The 26691-nt window shown below is 44.6% G+C and overlaps 1 protein-coding gene across 1 annotated transcript in view; it reads right to left on the reverse strand.

Annotated features, from left to right (window-relative positions):
- The window catches only part of PCCB (propionyl-CoA carboxylase subunit beta), a 29093-nt gene extending 2761 nt beyond the window's left edge, over positions 1-26332 (reverse strand). Inside the window, exons 1-12 of the mRNA XM_086467858.1 lie at positions 26168-26332; positions 24234-24353; positions 21854-21922; positions 19923-19979; positions 16467-16580; positions 14746-14856; positions 14300-14408; positions 13281-13401; positions 9249-9330; positions 6990-7113; positions 5557-5664; positions 85-185 (exon numbers count right to left, since the gene is read on the reverse strand). Coding sequence (XP_086323984.1) covers positions 85-185; positions 5557-5664; positions 6990-7113; positions 9249-9330; positions 13281-13401; positions 14300-14408; positions 14746-14856; positions 16467-16580; positions 19923-19979; positions 21854-21922; positions 24234-24353; positions 26168-26332 — 1281 coding nt within the window. The remainder of the gene's footprint in view (positions 1-84; positions 186-5556; positions 5665-6989; positions 7114-9248; positions 9331-13280; positions 13402-14299; positions 14409-14745; positions 14857-16466; positions 16581-19922; positions 19980-21853; positions 21923-24233; positions 24354-26167) is intronic.
- Between the last annotated feature and the right edge of the window lie 359 nt (positions 26333-26691).

The following is a 26691-nucleotide window of genomic DNA, read 5'->3' on the forward strand; positions in this document are numbered from 1 at the left end:
GATGGACGAAGCTTCGCCTAACTAAAATCGCTACCAGTGAAAACAGGAACTCTAAAAGAACACCATGGAATTGTGCCAGCTTACCTTTCTGGTGATGACAGTAATTTTAGGCACAGTTGCTTCTGCAAAGGCAAACAGTAGTTTTGCACCATGACGTATGATTCCACCATACTCCTGAGCCGTACCTACAAATGACAAACAAGATTTTCTCTCTCCAGGGAGTTAACAAAAACCCAATATGGGACCCGTCATCATCCACTGCCAGCAGCAAACCTAAAAACAAGAGCCACGTTAATACACAGGAGAATAGATAATGATGAAGGGAGGAGTCGCTGACACACCAGAGGGCTGTGCTGCCATTCAGCAAGACCTGGACAGGCTGGAGAGCTGGGCAGAAAGGAACCTGATGAGGTTCAATAAGGGCAAGTGTAGGGTCCTGCACTTGGGGAGGAATAACCCCATGCACCAGCAGATCCTGGGGGTCGACCTGCTGGAGAGCAGCTCTGTGGAGAAGGACCTGGGAGTCCTGGTGGACAGCAAGTTAACCATGAGCCAGCCATGTGCCCTCGTGGCCAAGGCGGCCAATGGCATCCTGGGGTGCATGAAGAAGAGTGTGGCCAGCAGGTCGAGGGGGGTTCTCCTTCCCCTCTACTCTGCCCTGGTGAGGCTGCATCTGGAGTGCTGTGTCCAGTTCTGGGCCCCCCAGTTCAAGAGAGACAAGGAATTACTGGAGAGAGACCAGTGGAGGGCTATGAAGATGATGAGGGGACTGGAGCATCTCTCCTATGAGGAAAGGCTGAGAGACCTGGGGCTCTTTAGCCTGGAGAAGAGAAGACTGAGAGGGGTCCTTATCAATGCTTATAAATATCTAAAGGGTGGGTGTCAAGAGGATGGGGCCAGGCTCTTCTCAGTGGTGACCAGCAACAGGACAAGGGGCAACGGGCACAAACCGGAGCACAGGAAGTTCTGCCTGAACATGAGGAAAAGCTTCTTTACATTAAGGGTGACAGAGCACTGGAACAGGCTGCCCAGGGAGGTTGTGGAGTCTCCTACTCTGGAGATATTCAAAACCCACCCAGATGCAGTCCTGCGTAACCTGCTGTAGGTGAACCTGCTTTAGCAGGGGGGTTGGACTCCAGAGGTCCTTTCCAACCCCTGATTCTGTAATCCAGGCAATGTTCTCCATAAGCTGCTGAGCAATTTTACAAAAAAAAAAAATCTCTCACCAAAAAGCAACGTATATTCAACATATATTTGTATCTAAGGTTACAGAACCAGAACACTCACCAGATGGTATCTTCCTAGGAACAAAACAGTTACATCATTTTCAAGACTCCAAATGTGACTAGCAGTGAAAAACACAACCTGGATTCACTTCCCCAGGCACCCACTCTTCCAAACCCCCTTTTTTCTAGATCATACTGAAAGGCAGCTTGGCTGCTGTACCAAAGACCTATCCTAGTCTTCCTTCAAGCAAGCCCAAGATGAGGGACCTTAAAAAACAGAGCCTGAATTCCTTTGTAAGGATTCTCACAGCAGGTGCTTCCGGTGCATGGTCATACAAAGCAGACAGAAACATGTGTCTTCCATGTTCCAGGATGTTCCGCACAGTTCTGCCCCAAACACAGCCTAGCTGCCCTGACTTGGAAACAGCAGTCCCACATGCTGTATTTCTAGAATTTCTGCATTTCAGACCATTGGATACAACGCTACAATTACCTTCTAGCAGTTTATCCACCTACTGGCTTTTGGTTTCAGCACCTGAGATAACCTCTTAGAGTAGTTTGTGATCTTTTTAATGGATTTTTTTTTTTAAAGTAAGATTTTAAGTAAAAATTCTTTTGTGAGGTTTTTTGGGGGTTTTTTAAATAATTTGGTAGTCTGGTTGGTGGCTTGGCTTTAATGCTTCCTCTCAAGTGTAATCTGAATCTCTAGTAATTTATGCCTACACTTACAAATGACTGTTTCTCAACTGCAGTTTCACTTTTGGTACTTGTATTCCCCTCCAGCCAGCAGGACTTGTCAAGCCTGCAGCACCTTTGCAGCAGCAGCAGGTTCAGAGCAGCCACATCGTCTCAGCCTGTGGTGGGTTGACCCTGGCCAAAATGCCAGGTGCCCACCAAAGCCACTCTATCACTCCCCCTCCTTAACTGGACAGGAGAGGAAAAAAAAAAAATAACAACAGGCTTGTGGGGTTGAGATAAGGACAGGGAGATCACTCAGCATTTACCGTCATGGGCAAAACAGACTCAACTGAAGGGAAATGTAATTTATTACCAATTAACTGAGAGAGGAGTAATGAGAAACAAACCCAAATCTTAAAACACCTTCCCCCCCACCCCTCCCTCCTTTCCCGGGCGTAACTTTGGTCCTGATTTTCCTCCCTCCTCCCCCCCAGCAGCACAGGAGGGAAAACAGGGAATGGGGGTTGGGGTCAGTTCATCACACTGTTGTTTTCTGCTGCTTCTTCCTCCTCAGGGGGAGGATTCCTCACAGAGTTTCCCCTGCTCCAATGTGGGGTCCCCCTCATGGGAGAAAGTCCTCCATGACTTCTCCAGCGTGAGTCTTCCCACGGGTTCAGTCGTTCATGAACTGCTCCAGCGTGGGTCTCCTCCATGGTGTGCAGTCCTTCAGGAACCGACTGCTCCAGCGTGAGCCCCCCTCATGGGGTCTCTGGCAGCAAACCTGCTCCAGCGTGGGCTTCTCTCTCTCCACGGGCCACAGGTCCTGCCAGGAGCCTGCTCCGGTGCAGGCTTCCCACGGGATCACAGCTTCCTTCAGGTATCCACCTACTCCGGCGTGGGGGCCCTCCACGGGGTGTAGGCAGTCATCTGCTCCACCGCCCATGGGCTGCAGGGGGACAGCCTGCCTCACCATGGGCTTCACCACAGGCCGCAGGGGAATTGCTGCTCCGGCGCCTGGAGCATCTCCTCCCCCTCCTTCTGCGCTGACCTTGGTGTCTGCAGGATGTTTCTCTCACATATTCTCACTCCTCTCACTCGCAGCAATTACTGCTGCGCAACAACTTTTTCACTGTCTTAAATACGTTATCACAGAGGCGAAAAACGCTGTCGCTGATTGGCTCGGCCTTGGCCAGCGGCGGGTCCGTCTTAAAGCCGGCTGGCATTGGCTGCATCTGACATAGGGGAAACTTCTAGCAACTTCATACAGAAACCACCCCTGTAACCGCCCCCCCCGCTACCAAAACCTTGCCAGGCAGACCCATTACATTCCACCCCTTGCCTCTGTGAATCACGTATTCAAGAATTACCATTAAAATCTACAAACTTCACTCAACATCAACACAAGAAAAAATCCCCCACACCAAAATTAAATTAACTTCATCACATCACCAAACAAAGGTGGGCAATTCACACACAATCCACCCCTTGGCCCTTCACCACAATTACACAGCCCAAGAAGCAGTCTGAGCACAGCTGGGATGCTCACCCCAGGCCCAGAAGCCTGGGGAGCACTCACAGACCCTGCAGTCTGGTCACAGCCTTAGCTTCTAACTTGCACTTGGAACAGAGTGGCCAGTTACTTCAAATGCTCCAAGTGTAAGCTCATTCCTTTGTTATCTGAACTATTTGCACCATCATCCACAGCCAATTAACAGGAACTCTTTTTCTGGCCATAGAACCAGTCCCAAACTGGTTCTAAATACGTAGTTTTATCCAGCTACAGGTTATGAATGCCTTAAACCTCATTCTGTGCACACCTGTTCCAGTGGGGACTATTAAACTATAACAACTAGCTTGGGTTGCTAACCCTGCGAGATGCTTTGTACACCTCTGTGAGCCTGTGCAACCCATGCTTTTTTCTTCTGTACTGAACAGGGAAATGAGGTGACTGCCCCCCTCAGAATTCATTACTTAACCTGAAATTTCTAATGCTAGTGCACTAATCTTGCCAGACTGCTTAAATTACAACAGTTTAGGATCACTATCAAGCTTCAGATTGCCTCTCTTTATCTACTTCTGCTTATCTTCCATGTATCTGCTTTCAAACCAACATTCTATTATGTGATATTAAACTACTATTTTAAATAGATATATGAAGTAGTAGTGTTCTTGGATTCTGAGCAACTGTCCAAATCTAGATTCCTGCAGTGTCCCCAGAAGTGAACTAAGCTGCTGCCTGGCCCTCCTCAGATGAGGAGGGCATGTCTGCAGCAGGAGAGGGCACAAGGGAAGAGGAAGGGTCTGATAACTCCTTCTGTATTGCCTCATTGTTAAAACACACCAAATACGTTGTATTAAAATAAGAACAAGATGTTGACTAGTGGCGTTGGATGCTTTGTAGCTGTAGGGACCCTGAGGTAAGCCTTGGTTTATACAACAGCTTTAACCTTATATTCAATTGTATGACAGACTTAGCGTGGTTGTAACATTTATATTCCTCTCACAACCGGTTTTGTAATAGGTCATTTTAACATTAACTGCTCATACAGCCTCCTCTGTCCAATCTCAGACCTCTCCTTAATGTTCTACCCAAAGCTCCTAAATCATGGGCATTTTTACCTGGAAAAATGCCATGGAGCACGGAGAACTTAGGCTTTTGAAGATACAGGTAGGGGGCTGTGTGTAACTGAACAATGGCAACCAAGGACATACTTTTCCCCCCCTACAGCTTCATCCTTTTACACATTTGAGCATTAAGTACAGCAGAGGAAGCTGGCAGATGAGGCAGTTTCTCTGCTGCAGCAAAGCCTGGATAGCAACATGGGCTTCAACGTTAGTTCAATAGCTCCAGCGCTGAGCAGATTTGGTTGGAACGCATCTCCCCAGTGCCCTCCACCACCCCTCCTAGCACTGCTTTGACCAGCGGCCTCCCTGCCCACAGCAGAACCAGCAGTGCAGCACTGCCGTCCTGTCCGGAGGGCTCATGGACAGCGTGGGGGACTGCCTCCTGCTGCCCCTCAGGAAGTCACAGGCTGTGTGAGGCTGCCTGGTACCACACTATCCAGCATACAGGCACAGAAGTAGAACAGCTGAGCACTCAAAGGATGTGGAGCCTCATTATGACACAAAGAAACAGCATAAAGTCCGTACCATTTGTGACAAGGGCAACATCTCCAGGGAATGCGGGTTTTTGCCTTGGACAGGCCCCAGTCACAGCTTTGCAATGGTGCTGGGGTTCCAGCCAGTTGGAAGTAGCTTTCCAGACCACAACGTACCCACGCTCAGCCCTGGCAAAGTGCTCATCCCCATGTCTGTCAGACTGCTCAACATGTCAGCGTCACCTTACTGTGTAAACAGGCCCCCGCCCTCAGGGCAGTCCAGCAAGGCTTTGGGCTCTCAGCACACACCGACAGCAGTATTAGAGGCACAGTTAGGCATGCACTTCCATCTTCCTGCAATTTCTTGCATATTTCAATAGCCTTTTGTGATGATTACTGTACTTAGAATACAGAGTTCTGTCCCACAATAGAGGATTGTAAAACCTGACTTATTTAAGGCTACTACAGTAAAGGTCTTCTCACAGAGTTTGCGAAATGGAGTTTTAACACCAATGCCACCCCACAAGAAGCCGAACTAGAATGGCAAGGCATACCTGGCAAAAATCCGGGAACATCCACAAAGGTAATCAGTGGTATGTTGAAAGCATCGCAGAAACGCACAAAGCGGGCTCCTTTCACAGAAGAGTTTATGTCTAAGCACCCTGAAGTTCAGAAAACAGAGTAAGGTGTTCACAACTCCAGTGACCAATGGCAGCAATTCAAGGCAAAGTCAAAATCACACCCTGTTTTAGCTGTATTGTCTTCTGGAAACAAAACAGAACAGCTTAGCTGCAGATAACGCGGAGATCATCTGCCATGAAGTTTTGCTGGATTAGGACTAAGATTAGAGTACAAGCTACATTCAGCAGGCACGCATTTCATTTTTCTGACCACTGGACATAGAGATTTTCCATCCCCAAAAGCAGCAGTTCAAATTAATTCTATTTTTGTAATGTAAAATATTTTTCTATACTTTTCTCTTTATTGACATTTTTCAGATCAGTCATATTGAAAGGCTACAGGTGTCTCCATTAAAAAGCAAACCAAACCAAACACATTAAATGGCCCGCTTTTGAGAAACATTAGCATTTTTGGTAAACATGCTGCAAAGTATTTCTGTTGTGTTTCAGTGCCATTTAGAATGATATGTGCTGTTGTATTAAACCAAAACACATTTTGTATAAAAGCATCTATGTGAAACATTAAAAATCTTTGTTAAAACTGAGAATATCAAATGAAGACTGAAGTAATATTAAAACCACCATCTGGCTCTCTAGTGTTTTGATAGTCATACCTTGTAAAGATTACAAAAGAATAAAACATCATACTGGGTCATCTGATTTTCCCAAGCAAAAAGGTACACAAATTACAAACAAGGAACAAAAATGACAGCTCTGACTGCTGACAGAACTTACATAGGTAAGGAAAGCGAAATCCCTCAACAGCTGAAAAGGGTGACCTTTGCTACAGCTACACATTGTACCTCCCTATCAAAATTATTTGAGATCAAGAGTCCCACACTGGTACTTTGCATTGGTCTCGCTATAGCAAGCTGACTAAAAGAAAATGTTCCCTCACCCTCCGGAAGAGTTTTAGGCACCGTAGTGCTGTGGGAGTGAAAACGTGGTTCCTGTATTATGCTTAATCTAGTTAATGGCAGACTGCTGCCAAGCAAGCAGTGGGGGGTGGTCTTCTACCTGCCCTGCTGCTGTGCTCCTCAATTACCTGGGAGTGACATCACCTTGTTGATCCACTAAAGAAATTAACTGGTTTTCAGTTAGTTTTACAGTGTCACAGCTGCACTGCAATGAGCCTCAAGACAAAGAAAGTAGTAGAAAAACACAGTGAGGATGAGTGGAGGGCCACACAAACCGTGACCAGTTCATCCCAGCCTGGCAGCCTGGCAAAGCATGCAAAAAGGACAAAACGGGGAGGAGGCACAAACACTGAAAATGTTTTGCACTGGATTCGTATGGCCAACTCTAACCTGAGGCAACTTTGGGCTGGTTGCCCACTATCCCAACAGTTCGTCCGTTCATCCTGGCAAAGCCAACAACAATATTTCTGGCATAGGAAGGCATGATCTCGAAGAATTCCCTTTCATCAGCAATCTGCAAGGGCAAGAGGCAGAGACCTCATGAGGACAGACACACGTACATGTATTTACACACACAGGCAAACACAACATCAGTCATGTTAGTATGGGAACTTTCAAAACATCTCAGAATTTGCAGAATTTAAAAAAAAAAAAAAAAAAAAAAAAAGGAGATGAAAGAAACCTTTCATTCTTTGCAGCCTTCATCCCAGGAAGTGACTAGTGCTGCACTTATCAAAACTGCCACATAGGCAAGCCATCAGAGAACACCTTTATGACACTTCTCTGCAGTGACCCTCGTTTCTTAGCTTAAAACAAATTAAAGCTTCAAATCTAGGTGTTAGGAACTTCTTTGTTGCAACTTTGTTATTGGCCAACTACACTTTTAAAGAACGATTTCCACGGATAAAAAGCAAATAGTACTTTGTGGAGCTCAGCAACTCTCCATGGCACACTCAACACACACTATTTCTTTGCAAGTTCAGAGCACTTTCTGAAGAGGCCAACCCAGCGCACTCTGCTGCGTCTGTCTCCCCGAAGGCCCTGGCAGCACACGTCGCAGAGCACCGAGGAACACTATTCTCTGCAGGAGAGGAATGCACGCACTGTATCACACATGGTTTACCAGAAGTCTTGGCAGCTGCCCGTCTCTGGGGCTGAAGAGCCAGTGTGTGCTCTGCAAAGTGATATCCGCTGGTGTATACAGCAGTATCCAAATTACGTATTCAAAGGAGATCATAATTATACATGGAGCTATAGCGACACCTATACATGGCTGCCTGGTGTTTTCCACTAGGATTCCTTGTTTTCAACTGTTCACAACTGCTTTGCCAATACAGATTGCCAATCATTTCTGAGACTGAGGCAAATGAAAAATATAAGTATTGTTAAAGTAGTTTTATTTCTTTCCTTGATACTTCTCAGTCTATGGGAGGGTTTGGGGATTTTTCCTAATTCACTTCAGAATTTTTTTTTAAATGCCACCATTAAACTTGGAACAGGTAGTACTGAAATTCAACATGGAAGAATCCAGAGATTAAAATCCTCTGGAGCTTGCTTTCTCCACTAAAATGAGTCTAAACGCAGCCAGCTGCAAACTGAAAAATGTTGGCTCAATGAGCGTCTGGGGAGGGGCAGTCAAATAGAATAGCAAAAGGGAGACATATGGAAAGGTCGCAAAACGCAGCTGAGCTCCCTCTCCCCACCTGCATGTGCTGCCTGTGAAACAGAGTTTCTCTGAGTTCCATCACCCATCTCAGAACCCTGGGCCAGCTGCCATTCACCACCACTGGTAGAAGCAGCAGCTGGAAATTTTCATATTCAAAAGTCAGACTCTCGGGGCGCTCTACAGGGGGCTGTAACACGTTCCATGTGATAAAAATTCTTTTACAACCATGTTCTCTGCCCAGGCATTTATAATGTATTAAGTTGTTAAAACTGGAAAAGTGAAGTCCTCAAAGTTAGGCAAGGGAATTACCAGCATTGCCTGTGCTGCTTTAATAACACCTCCATGATTTACATACAGCAATGCTGGCTTCCAGTTTTTTTAAAAAATATGTTTTCTTCCCTGCCACCCTCCCAGGAGATCTGCCTCACTTAATGAGACTTTAACACTGGAGTTTGCAAGCTTCTGAGTGCTTGACTTGTAATTAGAAAAACAAATTCTTGTGCTGTCCATGTACATAACTGTCTCTTAGCCTAAACAGTGAAGGGTTAATCTTTAAATGCACTCTATGTAGTTTATTACCTTGTATAGAAGGGTGACAGAACTCAGGACAGCAATAACAAGGTGCAGGGAGGGGGGCAAGTGAGAGAACTCAAGACAAGGGGGGGAGGGGATTTTGACCCCTGAGAGAAAAAGGAATTACAGCAGCTTTCATCCGTACAGTTAGCATGCAGCGTAATAAGATGCATCCTGAAAACAAATCTTACGATTCCTTTCATCTGCTAAAATCTTTTTTTCTGCCGTTTTTGTTGTCCCTTCTTTCATGGCTACTACACAGGTAAAAATAGTAACTTGTGACAACTAAAAAAAAAAAATTTTAAAAAAAAGTATCTTCAGCACCATTCTCTTGGTTTCTTTCAGTTATTTACCCACAGAATATAATATATCACGACTAATCTCAACAATGCTCACACTAGCAGACTTACGGAGCGTATGATGTCCAGCATATCGTAGGCTTTAGTAGATTCAACTGGGACAACTGTGTCCAGCTCAGGAACCAAGCGGTCACTGCAGAAAAGAAATGTGAGCAACAGTATTTACAGATCAGAAGAACACCAAGACCAAATACTCAGGCAAACAATTCCAGCTCTCAGAGACTTCATGGAAACTGCTCCTCAAATACAGGGAAAAGGAACAGGTCTCTTCATCTCAGCCAGTCGCACCTCAGGCCACAGCCCTCATGCACCAGGAGGACAAAAGCCTGACCAATCTCTTCCCGAAAGAGACATCTCTTCTACAGGCACCTCTGGTCATGAAACCATCTCCTGGAAATACTCCTTCTCCTCTTCAACTAGAGGCACCTGCCATCAAACTCAAATATCAGCAGGGAGCTGGAGAGGCAGGCACCCGCTGCAAACGGCAGCCTGCAGGGGCACTGGAGGCATGCGGGGCACTGCGCAGGGGCACAATTCGGCGGCGGGGAGAAGATTTGGTAGAACGAGTGTCAAGGGGCAGAAGGGGCAGGAGCAAAGAGCCTGCTTAGCCAGCAGCTCCAGACCTTACCGCTGGACAGGCAAAACAGCTTCTCCAATGACAGAGTGAGGTTTCCTCTCACATCCTACCCTCTCACAATCTATAGCACATTTACAAGCTGATCCTTTCCCTGCCCACGCTTTGCGCTCATCATTTTGAACACAACTCGTTCATGTTGAACACAGCAAACCTTTCTGTCCTTACTTCCCATGTCACCAAACAAGCGGAGGTTCATGGGCAGGGAAAACGCCTGCTCTCAGCTTCTTCAGCTTAATGGCTGTGCTTGAACAATCCTCACTGTAACTCTCTTAACGGGGATGCGCTTCATGTGCAGCTTTACATTTAACAGAAACACTGCCTCCCTGCTGGCAGCTGACATGTCAGTAACCTCCATCTTTGATCACACAGCCTTCACTGAGGGCCTGCAAAGTGTTAGTGTTCACTGGGTCTTTGGGGTCATTCCCAGTCCCAATGGTGGGGTGTCAATTTTTATGAGTTGCCACCGAGAAGGCTTTAGGGAGTATTTCATTTGTGCTATTCCATAAAAATACTGGTCTGTATTTGTTGTAAATGGTGCTTCTGTGGAGTTCTTATTGAATTACCATTTTAACAATGCCGTGATTTAGTGTATTTAACACAAGGCTCTAGACACCCCATTCAGAACCAAAGTGATCTGCAGTTTGTCAAAATCAGGCAGAGACTAATAATGCAGGCCCCAGGGCTGTCTCTGTGCTCCCTCACAGACACAGGACTAGAGAGGCACAACTCCTTGCTGAGAGGGTAAGAGATACATCTATTCATAGAATAAAACTGACAGCAAGGCTTCAAGTATGTTTTCCACATGATTAAGAGTACTGCAATCAAATCCTTCCATAAAATGATACAATAAAACCTTAATCTGATGAAAGCAATCAATTTTAACATAAACCCCAAAATACAAGAGACTCTAAAACGCTTTCTTGCCCATAAAGTGGGTATGAACGTGCTCTAAGTTTGTCCATTACCTGTGATACCCCAAAGGAAAAGGAAAGTGGAAAAGCGCAATTATTGCTCTGATAAATTCACAGCGCTGTAGAGTACTGAGGGAAGTTATAATGACATTAGAATGAATAACTGCCATCAAAATGAAGACGTACCACAAGTTTCAAAATCTCCCTCAAATCACAGAATCACAGAATCATTTAGGCTGGAAAAGACCTTTAAGATCATCAAGTCCAACCGTTACCCCAGCACTGCCGAGCCCACCACTAAATCACCAGAGGTAAAGGACATCTGGAGCTCGCGAGTAGAGTCACTGGACTTAAGAGGCTGGGAACTGTGTTTCCTGCAGACCCCACTCAGCAAGAAGGAACCACTGCTCGTCATCTAAGCGGCCACCTGAAGCCTGCAACAGCTTCAGATACTGTCACCCACATCAATACTGGTTTTCATTCAATACAAGAGTGAAACTGTACTCTGTTACCAAGAATTGATAATAATCTCCTCCAGAAATCTGCATGCATACTTCAGGCTTTAGAGGAAACAAAACTTGTTTATAGTCAGAGACACAGGAAGGTAAAAAAAAAAAAATCCCATCACACAATATAACAAATGCAACGAACTAGACACCCTTCAAAGGTAGGGGACGTATTCACCGTTAGTCAACTCGGTACTATAAGGAACCTTCTAACGCCTTAGAACCCAAGCCATGGACATCAAAAGCTCCAACGCACACAAGTTTTAGCAACCAAGAATGACATTTTTCAACACCACAAAGAACCTACCCACTTAGAGAAAAACAAACAAACCAACCAACCCAAAAAAACCCAAACCAACAGAAAAACCCACCAGCTTCTGGACTTAATGAAGACAAAAGTATGTTACATTTAATTTGCATTATTTGTGACAATTTTCTGCAGTGTGAAAATGATGCAATAAGATAAGAGGAAAGGCCTTTGATTGGAGCACCTGTAAGGGTCGAACACATCAATTCAAAGCAAAAGGAGTCTATTAAGATGTCAGCATGGCCAGATGAAGCATTACCAATGTAAGCATTAAGACCACAAATGGAGACGCTGCTATAACAACAGGCAAATTTAACAAACAGATCTGGCTTCACACGTGCAAAGGCCACTAAATTGAAGTTCTTAGTACAAATGGCATTTATGATTCTGTGACCCCCTAGTAATGTATCTGGTGCCACATAAAAGATTGTCTCCCTAAGAAAATAAAGTTATTCTCTCATAATACATTAGTAGCTGCAATGTAACTGACAGCTTCTCACAAGAAAATAAACTGCTTCTTCTAAGATACATTGATTAAAAACATGGGCTGTTGGTCCTATAATGAAATTAAAATACCACATTCAAGTCTACAGAGGGTAATAATCCCAGTACAATTTGTGGAATGCTTAGCAAGAACATGGTAACCTCAGAGATAATCCCCCAAATTTACCAAATAATAGATTTGCTTTGGTTTGTCACTATCAAACCAAAACAGTCTTCCAGTCCCATTAACTCCTAAAGATCAACATCTTAGAAAAAGTTTGGGACCAGTAACTAATTGACTTGTCTGGCCGTTCTCTGAAAGCAATGGGCAAAGTTAATTCTCTAACAGTGAACAATGTATTTCAGGATCCAGAGCAGTGAGAGAAAACTCCCCAACCAAACTGCTTCAAAGACATGATAAAGAACCGCGAGTCACGAAGAGAAGACAACCTTCCAACTTGCACGTTAAAAATCTTCATGCGTGAAAGAACAAGACATAGATCACACACGTCTGTAGAACTGAAAAGAACAAATTGAGGCACAGCTCCCATGCAGGAGAGGGTGACAACCTCTATGGGTTAACTCCAGAAAGGGCTGGACTGGGGGTGCAACCAGATCTCAGGTCAAAATGCGTACTCCATGGACGTTCTCTGTCTTTAACACCACTAGCAAGGCTGTCTACCCAGGCAGTCCCTGGCTCTTGGAAATACTCTCTGGTAAAAGTCCAGACGGTAGCTGTTTTTCCTCTCTTGAAATGACTGAAGTCATTCCTTTGTTATGTTGCCAACCACACAAGGACCCTGACAGAAGTACCTAGTACATAAAATCTTCTGCCTCCTTTGCCTCCTTGTTGCTTCCCCACCTCTAACCTAAATGACCAGCACTTACCCAACACACATGTAGCCAACAAAGCAGAGCAAGTTCTCCCCACTTCTGTTCGCTGCGCTATCTTCTGCCTCGCTTGCTTGTTTTGAGGGACTGTGACAGCCTGCCTGTACAGAGACTACTTTACCCCATCCTCAGTACACAGCCCGCATAACATTGCTTTCAGAAAATAAAAAAATTAAACCTAGCAGTAAGCATGTGTTTCAACATGCATGTATACATTCTCACACCACAATGCAGAATCATCAGCCAAGATCCCAGGCACAAAGCACTCATCTCCCTACACTCCTTGAGCCAGAGAAGCCACGAAATTTGGTGGTCAGAGACCCCAGATCTCAGCCAGTCTCCTCTTACCTGGGATCATGACATTCACAGACTGGTGCAGGATCACGGTTGCTAAGAGGTAAATAATTAAAGAACTCTCGGAGATTAAGTAAAGCGTCTATATCGTTCTCAAAGGCTCTGTGCGCGACTCCTGGAAAGAAACAGTTAAGCACTTACCAAAATTATTTTGCAAGGTTTCATTTTCAAGTATTTACCAATAAAGGTACAAAGAAGTAAGAGCAAGAATTTTTAAACCTGAGCTATTAACAATCAAGAGTTTCAAGCCACCAGATCTGACCAGCTTAAAAATATCCAGAAAATACGTGGCTGTATCAGACTTCCTCCTTAATAGGTCTGGATTGTTGATCTCTCATCTAAAATAATGTAAACTGGTTTATCAGCTGCCACAAACCTAGCTGTATCACGGCCTTCTGCAATGCAATCCAGGTTACTGTGCTGCACTCGAGCTTTGGACTACAAGTTCTTTTATAAAGGCTGGATCTGAGCAGTGTCTGTGTGCATGGTTTTGGTTCATCATCAGTTCGGTTCACATAGAATTTGAGATCCCACATCACTTTGAGCCTCAAGAAGATTCATGAGCCATCTCACATTGCCCCCTGGTTTGTAGTCAAGAAGTTCAACCAATTGTGTTAGTAAGCAAATAAGGGATTGTCAAGAATCAACCCATGCAAATTTCCAGACAACAAACAGAGAAACCCACACGACCCCAAGCCTGCCTTGCTAAGCCCTGCCCTCCAACAACCTTCCCCCTTCTAGAATCTTTTGTGGATTTGCCACTTCCTCTTCCAAATCCCAGGACTCTCCCACACTCCTACTTCTCCTTTTTTGTTTTCCATTACTAAATGGGACTGGCAAGAGAGCCCTATACAGAGAAAGATACTATGCTTAAGTAGAGTTTTATCACTTAGACTCAAGAGACACCCACAAGTACGAAAACCTGCATTAGACAATCAGCTATTTAGCCACAACAACTGTATCATTTACTCTGAAGAATGATTAGTTCATTAAGTAAACGACCCAGCTCTCACCGGATACAGCAGTGTGTGTCTTCGCACCCCCAAGCTGCTCTTGGGTGACATCTTCATTGGTGACAGACTTAACTACATCTGGACCAGTGATGAATAGGTAGGATGTATCCTGGGGGAGGGAAAAAAGCAAAACCACACAGTAAATGCTAGACCCAAGCTGCAAAAGCACCCAAGGGAAAGCCACAGTCTCCAGAGACTTTCCCCAAGGTAAGAAAATAGTAGAACATAGGGACAGATTTCTTAAAAATCCTTAATGCATTATATTAAAAATCCACAGGAAATGCAACTATCCACAAGTTACCCGGGAAAGTTTTTCTTGTCTTCTCATGAAAAAATACACTTAATCCAAAAGCAGGAGACCATCTCAAAAAAATCCTTCCTGTGGGGTCAGTTGTGTCTGACCAACGTTAGCAGCAGTAGGTCAGGTCAGCATGCTCCACCCTTACCTTCACCATAAATGTGAAATCAGTCAAAGCAGGCGAATACACAGCCCCACCAGCACAAGGACCCATAATGAGGGAGATCTGTGGAACTATGCCAGAACACAGGACATTTCTCTGCAACAGAAAAAGGGGAAAAAAAACAAAAAACAAAAAACAAAAAACGACATCTAGTTTTACCCAAAAAAGTGCACCTTTAGGTCTGTGCACTGATTCTGAAAGAATTCACAATCACAACCAGGAAAGGACAGCTTGCTTTATTTACTGGGAGACAAGTATCTGGAGAGAATGTCTTGGTGCAAATAGAACCAATATAATTTTGTTGCTTCTGTTTTGCTTCTCTCTGTTGCCACACATTTGGTTTCATTACCACACCATGACTGCAAAGGAAGATGGAAAATATGACTTCAGATGCTGCAGGGGCAAAAACTTCATGGAGCCTGTAGTGGGGAGAAGTGTACGTACCTGAAATTTGAGCAGATAGGTACGCTATTGCTCCGAGGTAGAAGTAAGATTTAATAACCGTGGCAGAGATTCTGTTAAAATCAGACTCCTAAGTTTTACACAACGGTGGACCACTGCTGTCCACCAACACGGATGGCATGTTCTCCAAAAAATGTTGACATTGCTCATTGCTCAACTGGATTACAACTGACTCCTGTAACTGTTCAACTGCATCATCCCAGCCTGTGCTAATCCAAAAGACTGTCAGCATCTGACTAATTTGTCACCCCACCTGCTCGCACTCCTGCTGAAAGCACAATCATGTTCACGTTCTGGGCACTTACTTTAAAGCAATGTGGTTTGGTAGGCATACAAAATAATGTCATTTCAGTGAAAAAACAATCAGTAGTGTGTCTAGAAGAAAAATTTTTGCATTAGCCACAAATAACCACTGTAGAAACATAAAACTTTCACCAGTCCAATCCGTACTGGACATCCCCAAGTGGTAAGTTAACGCAGTACTGCATGCTGCTCTTTGAACAGAAACCTCTGACTTGCTTTCCCCCCGCCACTGACCTACCATCTTGACACAACAGACACTTGGTGCTTCTGATCCAAGTTTCTGAAGTCTTCCTCAAGTGCCTAATGTTTGATTTACTTTAAGGCTCTCTTTCCGCAGTAGAAATCTTTCACCTTTTATCAGCCCTATTGAAAACAAATCTGCTGTGTGAAACTTCTTAACATGTATTTCAGAGGAGACATGGGGACAGCTGGTGGTGGATCACAACCACCAGGCACCTAACAAAACACTCTCTGAACTACAGCATGCCCACCTGTCTCAAACGGATAACACACTCGAGAGAAATTACATCCCAACACAGGCAATCTTCACTTTAGTGTAAACCAGAAAGTTAGTTAGTTGTTTGGTGTTTTCTTCCAATTGAACAAATTGCCTATTCTTTCCTTCTCAGGACAAAGCCCACTATACAGTGAAGCTTTTCATTGGTTCACAGTGTTTCAGAGAGCGCAGCATTACCCTTGTTTAACACATGAGCAAATGGAACCAAGCAGTTCAGTAATTTGCCCAAAGCCAAGAAGAGAACAAAGACAACAGTCCAGGTCTCACAAGCCCTCATATATGCTGCTTTATCCACCAGGTAACACTGGCTGAAATAGGATGATGATAACCTAGAAGTTTACTTACAAAAACTGACTTAAGTAAAGGAAGACTCTCTCCAGCTCTGTGGATGCCAAGCTTCCTCATCATCCAGCAGCCTACTTACCAAAAATATATCTGCATAGCCCGCCAAGGACTCCACCCCCTCCTGGATACGGGCTCCTCCAGAGTCATTCAGCCCAATCACAGGTGCTCCAACCATGGCAGCTTGATCCATGACCTGGTGATGAACACAAACTCCTCATTATTGAGCTAGCTTATCTAAAACCCCACAGCAACCAACCCCAAAAGGCACAAACCCTGATGAAAAAAATCCACACGTGCCAGAATTTGAACTGCCCACACACTGGTCAGCTTCTCCTTTATTTGTATGAACTATTACAGTCACTAACTGGTTACTGGGGTGTCATGTTTTGACTCATTTAGACTGGAGGCTAAAAGACACACATTTAATCCTTCTAACGACCTTTATCTGCCTTACTTGCCATGCATCTCTGTAATCACACTGCATTATCCAAACCCTGCACTAAGTGACACAACCACAGGAGTTTGGACCAGAGAGGTCCAATCTCTCTGTTCGTAAGAGGTCTCCATTGCACCTTAAACACTCCCTCACGTATGTCTAATCTGATCTTAAAAGTTTATTGCGGTGGCGACTGTGTAATCTTCCTAAGCAGTATATTCTAATGCTTGATTATCCTTCTTAGAAGTTCTTTGAGAAGCCTAAACTAAATCTTTCCCCTGGAAATTTAAAAACGTTACTTCTTTCTTGATATACAGTAGACAGGGAGAGCAATTAACTATTTCTTTGCCTCTGCCTTCATAAACATTCAAGTACCTCAAATCTCCCTTCAGTCTTTGTATTTCCCTTCACATTTCTAGACCAAGCACCATGAATTCAGTCTTTCTACACCCTATTTTCTAGCCCTCTGATCATTTTGGTTACTTGCCTCAAGATCATACACAACAAGCAGAGGCTTAAGTGGGAGGACTGAATTCCTTAAGATTCCTTACATAAAATATTCCTACTTAATAGATCCCAGTAAAATATTTGCCATTTTCATAACACTACAGCACTGGCATATTACATTAAGATCTGCTTTAGCTCCTAAATAATCTTCTGTAAAACTACACATTGTCAGTCAATCCCTATTTTGAATTTCAAAGTTACTTCTCCCTGCCTGCTCTTAGCCTTTTCAGTCATTGTTAGAGAATTAAATCTTATTTCAAACAATCTGTAACTTATTAAGATTTTCAGAACTGCAGTCCTGTCTTTCAGAGTGCTTGCAGCATCAACCATGAATTTCACATTGCCTAGAAACACAGTAAGCATACTCAGTGCCACTCAAATCAACAGTATCCCAGCAGTACCAAAATGCCAGCCTGAATACAAATCAGCAATAACTCGCTCTGTAGAGCTCTGAAGTGGCTTTGTTCCTACTTGCAGTCATTCAGTGTGAAACAGGGGTTCTTCACGCCTTGTGCCTGGACGTCCATTTGGAAGTTAAACTATGGCCATGGCAGACGCACAGAACGACTTTATAATTTAAATACAATCCCACATTTAAAAAGCATCTGTGTGGACTGCAAACAGCAGCTCTGTGAGCCACGAGTGGTCTCGTTTGCTTACATGACTGCTGCACAAGGCATTACACCAAATGCCTTATCAAAAATGAGTTGACATTTACTGCTTCCTCCTAGAAAGCCTGTCATCCTATCAGGACAGGTTATTGAAACGATTTCACCGACACATGTTGCTATTTTCCAGGGCCTTACAGATGGAATAAGTATTTGTTTCAAGGCTTTTCCAGACATTAAAGTTCTTCCTAAAACACACACCGATATGCATATTCAGTTTACTGAAAATGTGTTCGCATAATTGAGAACAGACATTCTTTTGCCATACCAGTAATTGTAGGTAACACTGCAGGATTCATTCTCAAAAACACTTTTCTTCATCTCCTGGACTTAACAATTGTCTTGAAACTTGGCATCAAAGATGCACACATAGGCTTTGAAGTGTTCCCCACCACAACTGGGCATGTATTATTCTCAAGAGAGCCACGCTGAATCTCTGCTGCTTCAGGGAAAGCATTACAGACATTTAATGTCGTCTGAAAGACCACAAGGCTCTTCTGCAAAAGTATAAAAGTAAGAGGCAATCCGTAGCCCAGGCCTACCCAGCTCGGAGCTTTGCTGCAAGACGCCCAATATTGCTGCCTGTAACTCCAGGAAAAAATCCCAAATGGCAAACGATTACCACCAAAGGGGCAGATCTCCAGGAAGTCCAGCTAAGACAGAGCAACTTCACTTCCATGTTCCATAACACTTGGCACCCCTTAAGCCACTGATAAGGTTTGCAGGAACCAAGACTGTCTCTCTCAGAACAGATTTCTGCTTCCCAGAATTCAGCCCAAGAACTAAGAGAAGCAAGACAGATACCAGACTACCCAGCCAGTCTGGGCTTTCCACTGCCCAGGCTGCAGCCTCAAAGACTCCAAGCCCCAAAGCAATTGATACATCCAGAGCCTTCAAACTTTGGAGCCTACCACTGACACCGATCCACCTAAGAACAGTACCAACTAGGAAGGACTCACGTTTTTTTTCTAGTTCTGCTACCAGCACTCTTCCTGGTTCTTTAGAAATAAGAGATCAAAAAAAAAAAACCCAGTAGAAAGCATCCCAATATTCCAGCACCACTACATCCCTCACCAACACAAAGAGACACTGCAAAGCTCCAATGTGAAAGGATAATATCAAGTCTTTCCCAATATCGAGACTTGATACAGCCAAGTAGTTATTATCCAGCCCAAAGTCTTTGCGTTTTCTAGTTTTATACCTCCTCACTGCTGAGGAGCATATACCAAAAAGTAGTTATTTCCATCAGGAGAAAAGGCCTTCCACACCAAAAACCTTGTTTCTGATTCCAAGAAAATTCAGGAAGTTTTCACCAGCCCACACCACTGAACACTCACACATGAAAAAGTTCTTCTCCTCCCCACCCCCGAGATTCAAACACCAGCTTTCCAGCCAGACAAGCAGACAAATGAGAATAAACAGCCAGAAGTGCCTGATAACAGAAGCTCTTGAGTATCAAGGTGACCTCCAAATTGTAAAACTGTTTATCCTGAGATTCTTTACTTGCTACATTTGCTTTTTATAAATATTACACACTTCCACATAGCACTGTTTATAGGAAAAAGTTTCTCCCGAGTCATTTCGTGTTTCTCCAGCAGAGAACGGCTAGTTAATTTATACTTGTACTTTTTAAGTCTCTCTTGTCTTTTACAGAACAGTACAAAGGCAACTTAATTTAAACAAAGTGTGTATTACTTGGAAAAGCTCTCTTATACTTGAAAAGTTTCCAAAGCTTAAGTCTCTGCTCACCTGTGCTTTCACATCATAACTGATATGAGGAGGCAGGCATTTTCAGGTTGCCATGACATACACCAGAGTCCACTAAAGTCAGCCACAAATCATTTTCTCCAAAGTCATCAACATAACAGATTGAAAAAAGGGTGCTGGCAATTTTGGGGGTTTATTTTCTTCTGTAAAATATTACCTTGCAGATCTTCTGGGCATGAGCTCCAGATAAGCTACCTCCAAATACAGTAAAATCCTGGAGGGAAAACAAATCTTCAGATTAGGGAAAGAATCATTTTAGTAACATGTTGTAAAATGTTGCAAGTAAACAGTATAATCCTATGATGCTCTGCGTTTGGTATGCTGTTCCAAAACAGCCTGACTCCCTCAGTGCAGCCTGCAGATCAACCCCGTTCAATCCAAGCCTCCTTTACAAGGGGAAGAGATCTTTTATGCGCATTTGCCAGTGGATTCCATGTTAAAATCACAAACTTACTACATTTGCCTTTTTTTTTTTTTTCCTTCACAGAAACATTCGCCCTTTCTACAAATGTGTGTTCCTCTTTCATCGACATCATCGATACTGCAGTGGTCCGGAGAAATTTCACCTATGAAGAAGATCCCACTGCAAGGGGCAGCAGCCAGACATGCCTGCAAACGGGCTGAAATAAAAACCTGAAAATATGCCATCGTTCTATATTCCTGAGTTATGCTCCAAGAGTTGATTATTCTTTTACAGGTGTCAGCCAAAATATACTATTGGTGCTACCCCCAGGCCTGAGCAGTTAGAACTTTAACAAGCAACACAAGGCCCTGGGACTGATCCAGAAGAAAAAGGGAATATTGACCACGTACAGGCACCAACAGAGTCAACGCAGAGCCAACTTCTGGTGAGTTTCTCTGATGCATTCGCACCGAGTCTTACTCTCAAAGAAGCCCTAACAATGGCACAGACAGAAAACAGCAGGACTATGACTAGCAGTTGAACCAAAAAGGAGGACACATCTCAGGTAGCAGCTCGATTTGGAGGGGGAAAAGGTTTTTTAACATAAATAAATAAATAAATAAATAAATGAGAGAAGTGTATCATGAAGTGGCACATTTAAATTCTTTTAATATAAAAAATTGCCCTCTACTTGTGTTCTTCTAAAATTAAGGTCTGTGTTCGGCTCCTATCTTACATTCCTGCCCACATAAGAAGAACTACATATCCCAGTCAAAAGGCAGGGTGTATGACTTGCTCCAAGGTCACACAGCAACAATCATTTTGGCCATGACAGCAAATCGAACAAAAGCTCTGTTGTGCCCCAAAACAGAGAAGCAGTTACGAATGATATGATACTTTCACAGTGTTAAGACTCAAGATAAGTCTCTACCTACGGTGTTTCCTTTAGAGTATTTCTATTTTGATATAAAAAGAGTATTTTAACATAAAAAGTGTATTTTATCTATCTATTTATATGCTATCTATTACAATCCCTTCAACTAATCAGAGAGTTTGAACACAAGAAACAATTCCAGGCTGGCTCAAGTGCCCTCTGTCATGAGTTCCACTCACTGCAATTCCAGCTGACATCTCCAGCCAACAGCCCCACTCTGCAGCCTGAAACCCCGAAGATGGTTTCCAGAATTTGCAAAGCCCTCCATGGACACGTGTGGGTCTCCACATGCCTGCAGGAGTTCATCTGCACACATCCAACCGCAGGGACAGAGTCAAGGCTTGCAATTGCTTTAAGCACATAGTGCTCTCTGACTTCTCCATTAATTCGCTTCTTGGTTATCAAAAACGTGTTCGGGGGGGACTCCTCCAGTCTCTCAGCATATCAATATCCAATGATACTACACGGAAGTAACAAGTTTGTTTTTTCAAAACATTTCCACTGGCTCCACATTCTTCATTCCTTTCATCTCACCCTTGCAACAACTGCATCCATCACCCAACAAAGTTTGCACAAATCATTTTTTGCTTCTTGTCTGAAGGTGCCTTGCCTCCTCCCACAGGATGTTATGCCTATCTCATGCTTATTGGTAGAAGGTAAACAGGTACGTTACCTCATGGTCACACTGAGCTATTGTGAGTTTATTTCAAAGGATAAGTTCATGCCATTTAAAAAACAAGCAAAACCATACCTGACTGAAAACATAAGCCAGCCTCCCATTAATCCGTCCACGGCCAGTCACCACACTGTCTCCAGGATACTGCATTAAAAAAACAAATAAATTATTTAAGAAAAATAATTGAAAAAAATCAAAGCTGCAATGATGCCCACTAAAAAACCCACAAACTTATACTGAGTACTAAGTTAAAGCAAAGACTGATTCTCCGAGAGGACTGGTCTTCCACGTTTGCAGAGGGGGTTTCCCCCAGCCCTGGAAAAGAAAACTAGAGGGAATATCATATATTAGTTGTATATTAGTGTAAAGATTCATGAATTTTGCAGTTTCCCTTCAAATTTCAGCATATCTGGAGTTAAGGCAAATCATGTCCTTACAGACAGGACATAACTTTTATTAGGACCACCTGATGGTTTTGAAAGAATGGACATAGCACACAACCTTTCCTGAGGTGTTGATAACAGAGAAAAAAAACAACCCTAGAAAGGTCAAAAAAATATAATTACAGTCACCTCAAATACTTCAACTTGACCTGTCTCATTTTTCACCCTGTAAATAAGGGAAGAAGAAAGAACTGGAAGAGGAAATGGAGTCTGTGAATCTTAAAATCTGCTTATCTATGCTGTCTCACCTTTTAGTAAAGTTAATATACAGAAGTCTTTCAAGGCAACAGTAGAAAAGGAACTTTACTGGGCTGTCATAAAGGAATTCCAGGCATTTAAATGCTTTTTGCTGACTGGTATTATGAGAAGGAAAAAAAAAAAAAAAAGTGTATCATGCAGGGCCCACTCTAAAGGCCATTTACGCTCAAGGTGATACGTTCTCAGTAAGGTCATACTGGTCTGGGGACTCTTTTCAGGCTGCACAAACAGCACTGCTACCAACTCATGGTTCTTGGCACACGGAATAGCAGGAACCACACCTGCCGTTCCAGCCACTGTCTCATGCAGATGACTCCTAAAAGCCCAAGCAACCAAGTCAGGATGGCCTGACTATGAGTACAAGCCTTACCCTACGTTCCGAAAATTCCAGGAACTCTGAGAAATTCATGCTAAACTAATATCCCAGCTCACTGGCCACAGTCAGGTCATCTGTTGCAAAACGGTGCTCTGTAAACAGAATCTGCAGCTCACGGAAAGGTGAATTCTGAAGGACAAGGAAAAAAGTTAATCCTCTAGTCACTCTTAGGACTTTGCTGCTCCCCCTGTCTTCAGAAACAGCAATTTGTTATCAACACTGTGGGATGCAGCATCAAGAAGTAGGATGAGAGACAACACAGCAGTTATTTCAGTTTGCTAGGGAACAGAATAAAAAGTTACTTAAAGAAAAGATGTTGGCTCTCACACTCACTGAGAGGGGAGAAAGTCTAGCAGGACATCCTTCCCAGCACCAAGTCCCACCAGTTCCCTGGCTACTACAATGAGAACAAATCCTTGCCTTTTGCCGGTTCCCAATGCCCCGGGCTGCTCATGGTGGAAGCCTGCTGATCTCCCTCATCCATAGGATGCAGCCCCGCAACTTGAAGGACTGAAAACTGATGAACTGGTTTAATAACCGCATAAACGGCAGCTGCAGTCATTGTATGCAGCACAGAGCAGTGGCAGGTACAGAGCAGCTTCTCACACAAAGCAGAATACTCCACAGCTAACAGGGCCTCTTGCTACAGAAGATTCACACCAAACAGGCACATCTGCACTGGCCACCTACACATCCCAGCGTGTTTGTTTGTTCTTTCTGCACTAAATTACAACAAAACACTCTTCCCGTGTAGTAAATTATCAGGCATCAATGTTACGGTGAGAGACTCTGGGGAGCCATAGATTTTCCCTGTATGTGATGAACCTTCTGTTCCATGCTGGTTTAGGATACACAGCCGTACATCCAAAAACCGCCTAAGCAAGCAGATTGCAACTTGCTAACCAGTACAAATGCTTGAATTTCCCAACATATCAGATTTCAAGGCCCTCAAGGATTTTATGACTCTATAGCTTGGCAGGAATAAATATGGATCTGAGTTATAGGATTATTCATCCTATAACTATAATGGTACCCACAGGATGGCAGAAGTATCCATCAATATTTGTTCTTCAATATTGACTTTATTGACAAAGTTGCAACTACAAAGCTCTGCAGTCTCCTCTGTTTTTTAAAATACAAATCTAAGAGACTATCCAGGGACGTATTTGAACCAAACAGGTGACCTTGTAAAAAAAAGGTATCGAGTTTAGACAATGGAAAACTAAACCATATAAGCTGTTAAATGGAAACCGAGCGTAATAAAAGGAAATTTGCAAAACAAAACAAAGTACATGTGAAGAGAAGAGCCTATTTTCAACCAGCTGGCTGGCTAAACAGCAGAGGACAAAGAAACAAGAGTTATATAAAATAAAACTACCTTATTCTTACTAGAGTCCATCCCAAAGTCAGAACATCTGTGTTCCACAAACATGTCATATTCATCAAAACTGTCAGGGTCCAACAGCAGAAGAATTCGTTCCCTTGCTGTCAGCTTTCCCTGAAATGGAGCAAGCAACAATTAATAAATCAATACAGCCATCAGGTGGGTCTGGCTGTGGTTACTGACCACCAGCGGATGGAGTTTAATCAAAGACATCCTCACGTGATCGGCTACCTTTGGCCCATTAAGCAATGGTATGCCCCCAAAGCTGGAAACGGCCTATATACTGATTATCCTACTTAAAACCAAAGCTAATGCAAACCAGACTTTGAGAAGAAGGCTGACTATTGGAGCAGCACTACCACAAGATAAAGGAAATGATCTCAGAGTCTTTTCGACAAGATACAGCAGCATCACAGCTATTTTTGCCAACACATTTAAATTCCACTATTAAGGCCTTTGTTCTATTCTTAAACATGGAAGCCTTCCACAGCTAAACCAGTCCTTACCAACAGTTCAAGGCTCAATTCACCACGCTTGATATCTGACTGCAGCAAACAAGAGGAAAAAGGAAATACAACAGCCTGCAGAGATTTTCTGACAAACCCCTTTTATATTCTTTTTTCTGTTGGACACTGGCATAGGCAAAAGCAGAGTAAGGGCTAAAACCAGAATTAATTGACCAGATATGCGTATCCCTTGCTTAGCACTAATGATGCCATGCAGTAATAAAGGACTGCAAAGTTCTTTTTATCTTAACTTTCCAAACAAATTTGTTATTCCTAACCCAGGTAAGCATCTGTCTACAAAGGTCAGGGCATCTGGGTTGTCTTCTTTAGGGGATGGTGTCACCCTACCTCAACATGACATTGAAACACAGCTCGGCTTCTCTACAAAATTTCCAGTCAAAATGTTCATGAAGATCAACAAATGCAGGAAACACTAATGTCAGCCACAGATTTAATTTATATAAACCATGATATGGTTGAGGCCCCTAGACATGCAGAAATGCTTGCCTATTGGTGTGTCAATGTCCTAAATGCAACCTAGTGAGCCTGCAACTCTTTTTAGATGTTGTGTGATTGCAGGAGGGAAACTGCTGATGGACAAATTGATCATTCATGTAGTCTTCACACGGATGGCTATTACTATCTCCTCAATGCCTACAAGCCACTGTGGTACCACTAGTTCCTTGCTCTAAACAGAAAAGACATCCCAGCAAGAAACAATAAAAAAGAAACTGGAAAACTATGTTGCCACCCCTCTCAGCACTACCTAAGTTCTGAACAATAGAGGCAAGATACTAAAAATCCAGCTGTTGCCATCCTTCCCATCTGTCTTTTCCTCTGCCGTATTTCCACTCTTCTAGCTCTTTGCTCTCACCTCTCAGAAGATCAGCTTAGATTTGCAACAGTGCTGTAAAAGATGATGGTACACCTTCAAGCCCAAAAAAGCATTAAGGCACCTAGAACTTACCGTCACACGACAGGCAGCAGTTGCAACTCTTGTCCGTGTTACCCCTCATACACCGGCGTTACAGCCAGCCTTGATCACAAAGCTGAGGTGTATGAACTATTCTTTCTCCTGCCTGCACTAGCAAGTAACGCAGCCTTTAAAGCCGCTTCAGCACAGCTCCCCACCAAGGGCCTCTGCAATCACAGGCAGCGCTCCCGCCATTTCCCCCTCTGACCGCGGGAGGCCGTCACAGCACCGCCTGCGGTGCAGCACCGCTCACGCCCTACCCCGGGACGGCGGGGACCGGGCCGCAGCCTGGGGGCCGCCGTGGCTACCCCTCCCCTCCCGGCCCTGCCTGTCGCCAAGCGGAAGCGTCCCGTTACGGAGCCCTGCGGCGGCGAGCCGGCCGGGCCGGTGCCCTCCCCGCCGTGAGGGCAGCGGGGAATGGGCTCTTTTTCCCGCCGCCCGCGGCTCACCCGCTTGTGCTGAGCGTCGATGCGGGCCTGGCCGCCGCCGAGCAGGGCAGCGCGGCGCTTCTCCTCGATGCGCTCGGGCACGGAGGACGGGCGGCGCCCCGAGGCGGCCCGGCCCAGCGACAGCGGCGCCCCCGCCGCCCGCCGCAGCACGCGCAGCGCCGCCATGTCGGCAGCTAGTCGGGAGCCAGTCGACAGCGGCGGCGCCTGCGCGCGGCCGTGGCCCCGGTCCCGGAGCGAGGCGGCGCTGAGTCCCGGGCCCGCTGCCGCCGGGCTCGCACGGGTGGCGGGCCTCGGGGGCGGCCCAGCCACCCCGCGGGCTCGGGGCCCCTGTAAAGACGCTGCCTTCCGGGCCGGGGGGCCCAAGAAGCGGGAGCGGCTGGCTGGGCGCCGCCGCTCTCGAGCCCTGCGCACGGACGGGCAGCTGCCGGCCAGGTAGCCGGGGATTTCCTCGGCCGCACCGTTAATCGCTTTTATCTGCGCTCAGGGAGCTCTCTGACAGACCAGCGGGAAAATGCATCGGCTCT

The sequence above is a fragment of the Leptosomus discolor genome, chromosome 7 (genome assembly GCF_034619465.1).
Source record: "Leptosomus discolor isolate bLepDis1 chromosome 7, bLepDis1.hap2, whole genome shotgun sequence".
In the NCBI taxonomy this organism is placed as follows: Eukaryota; Metazoa; Chordata; class Aves; order Leptosomiformes; family Leptosomidae; genus Leptosomus; species Leptosomus discolor.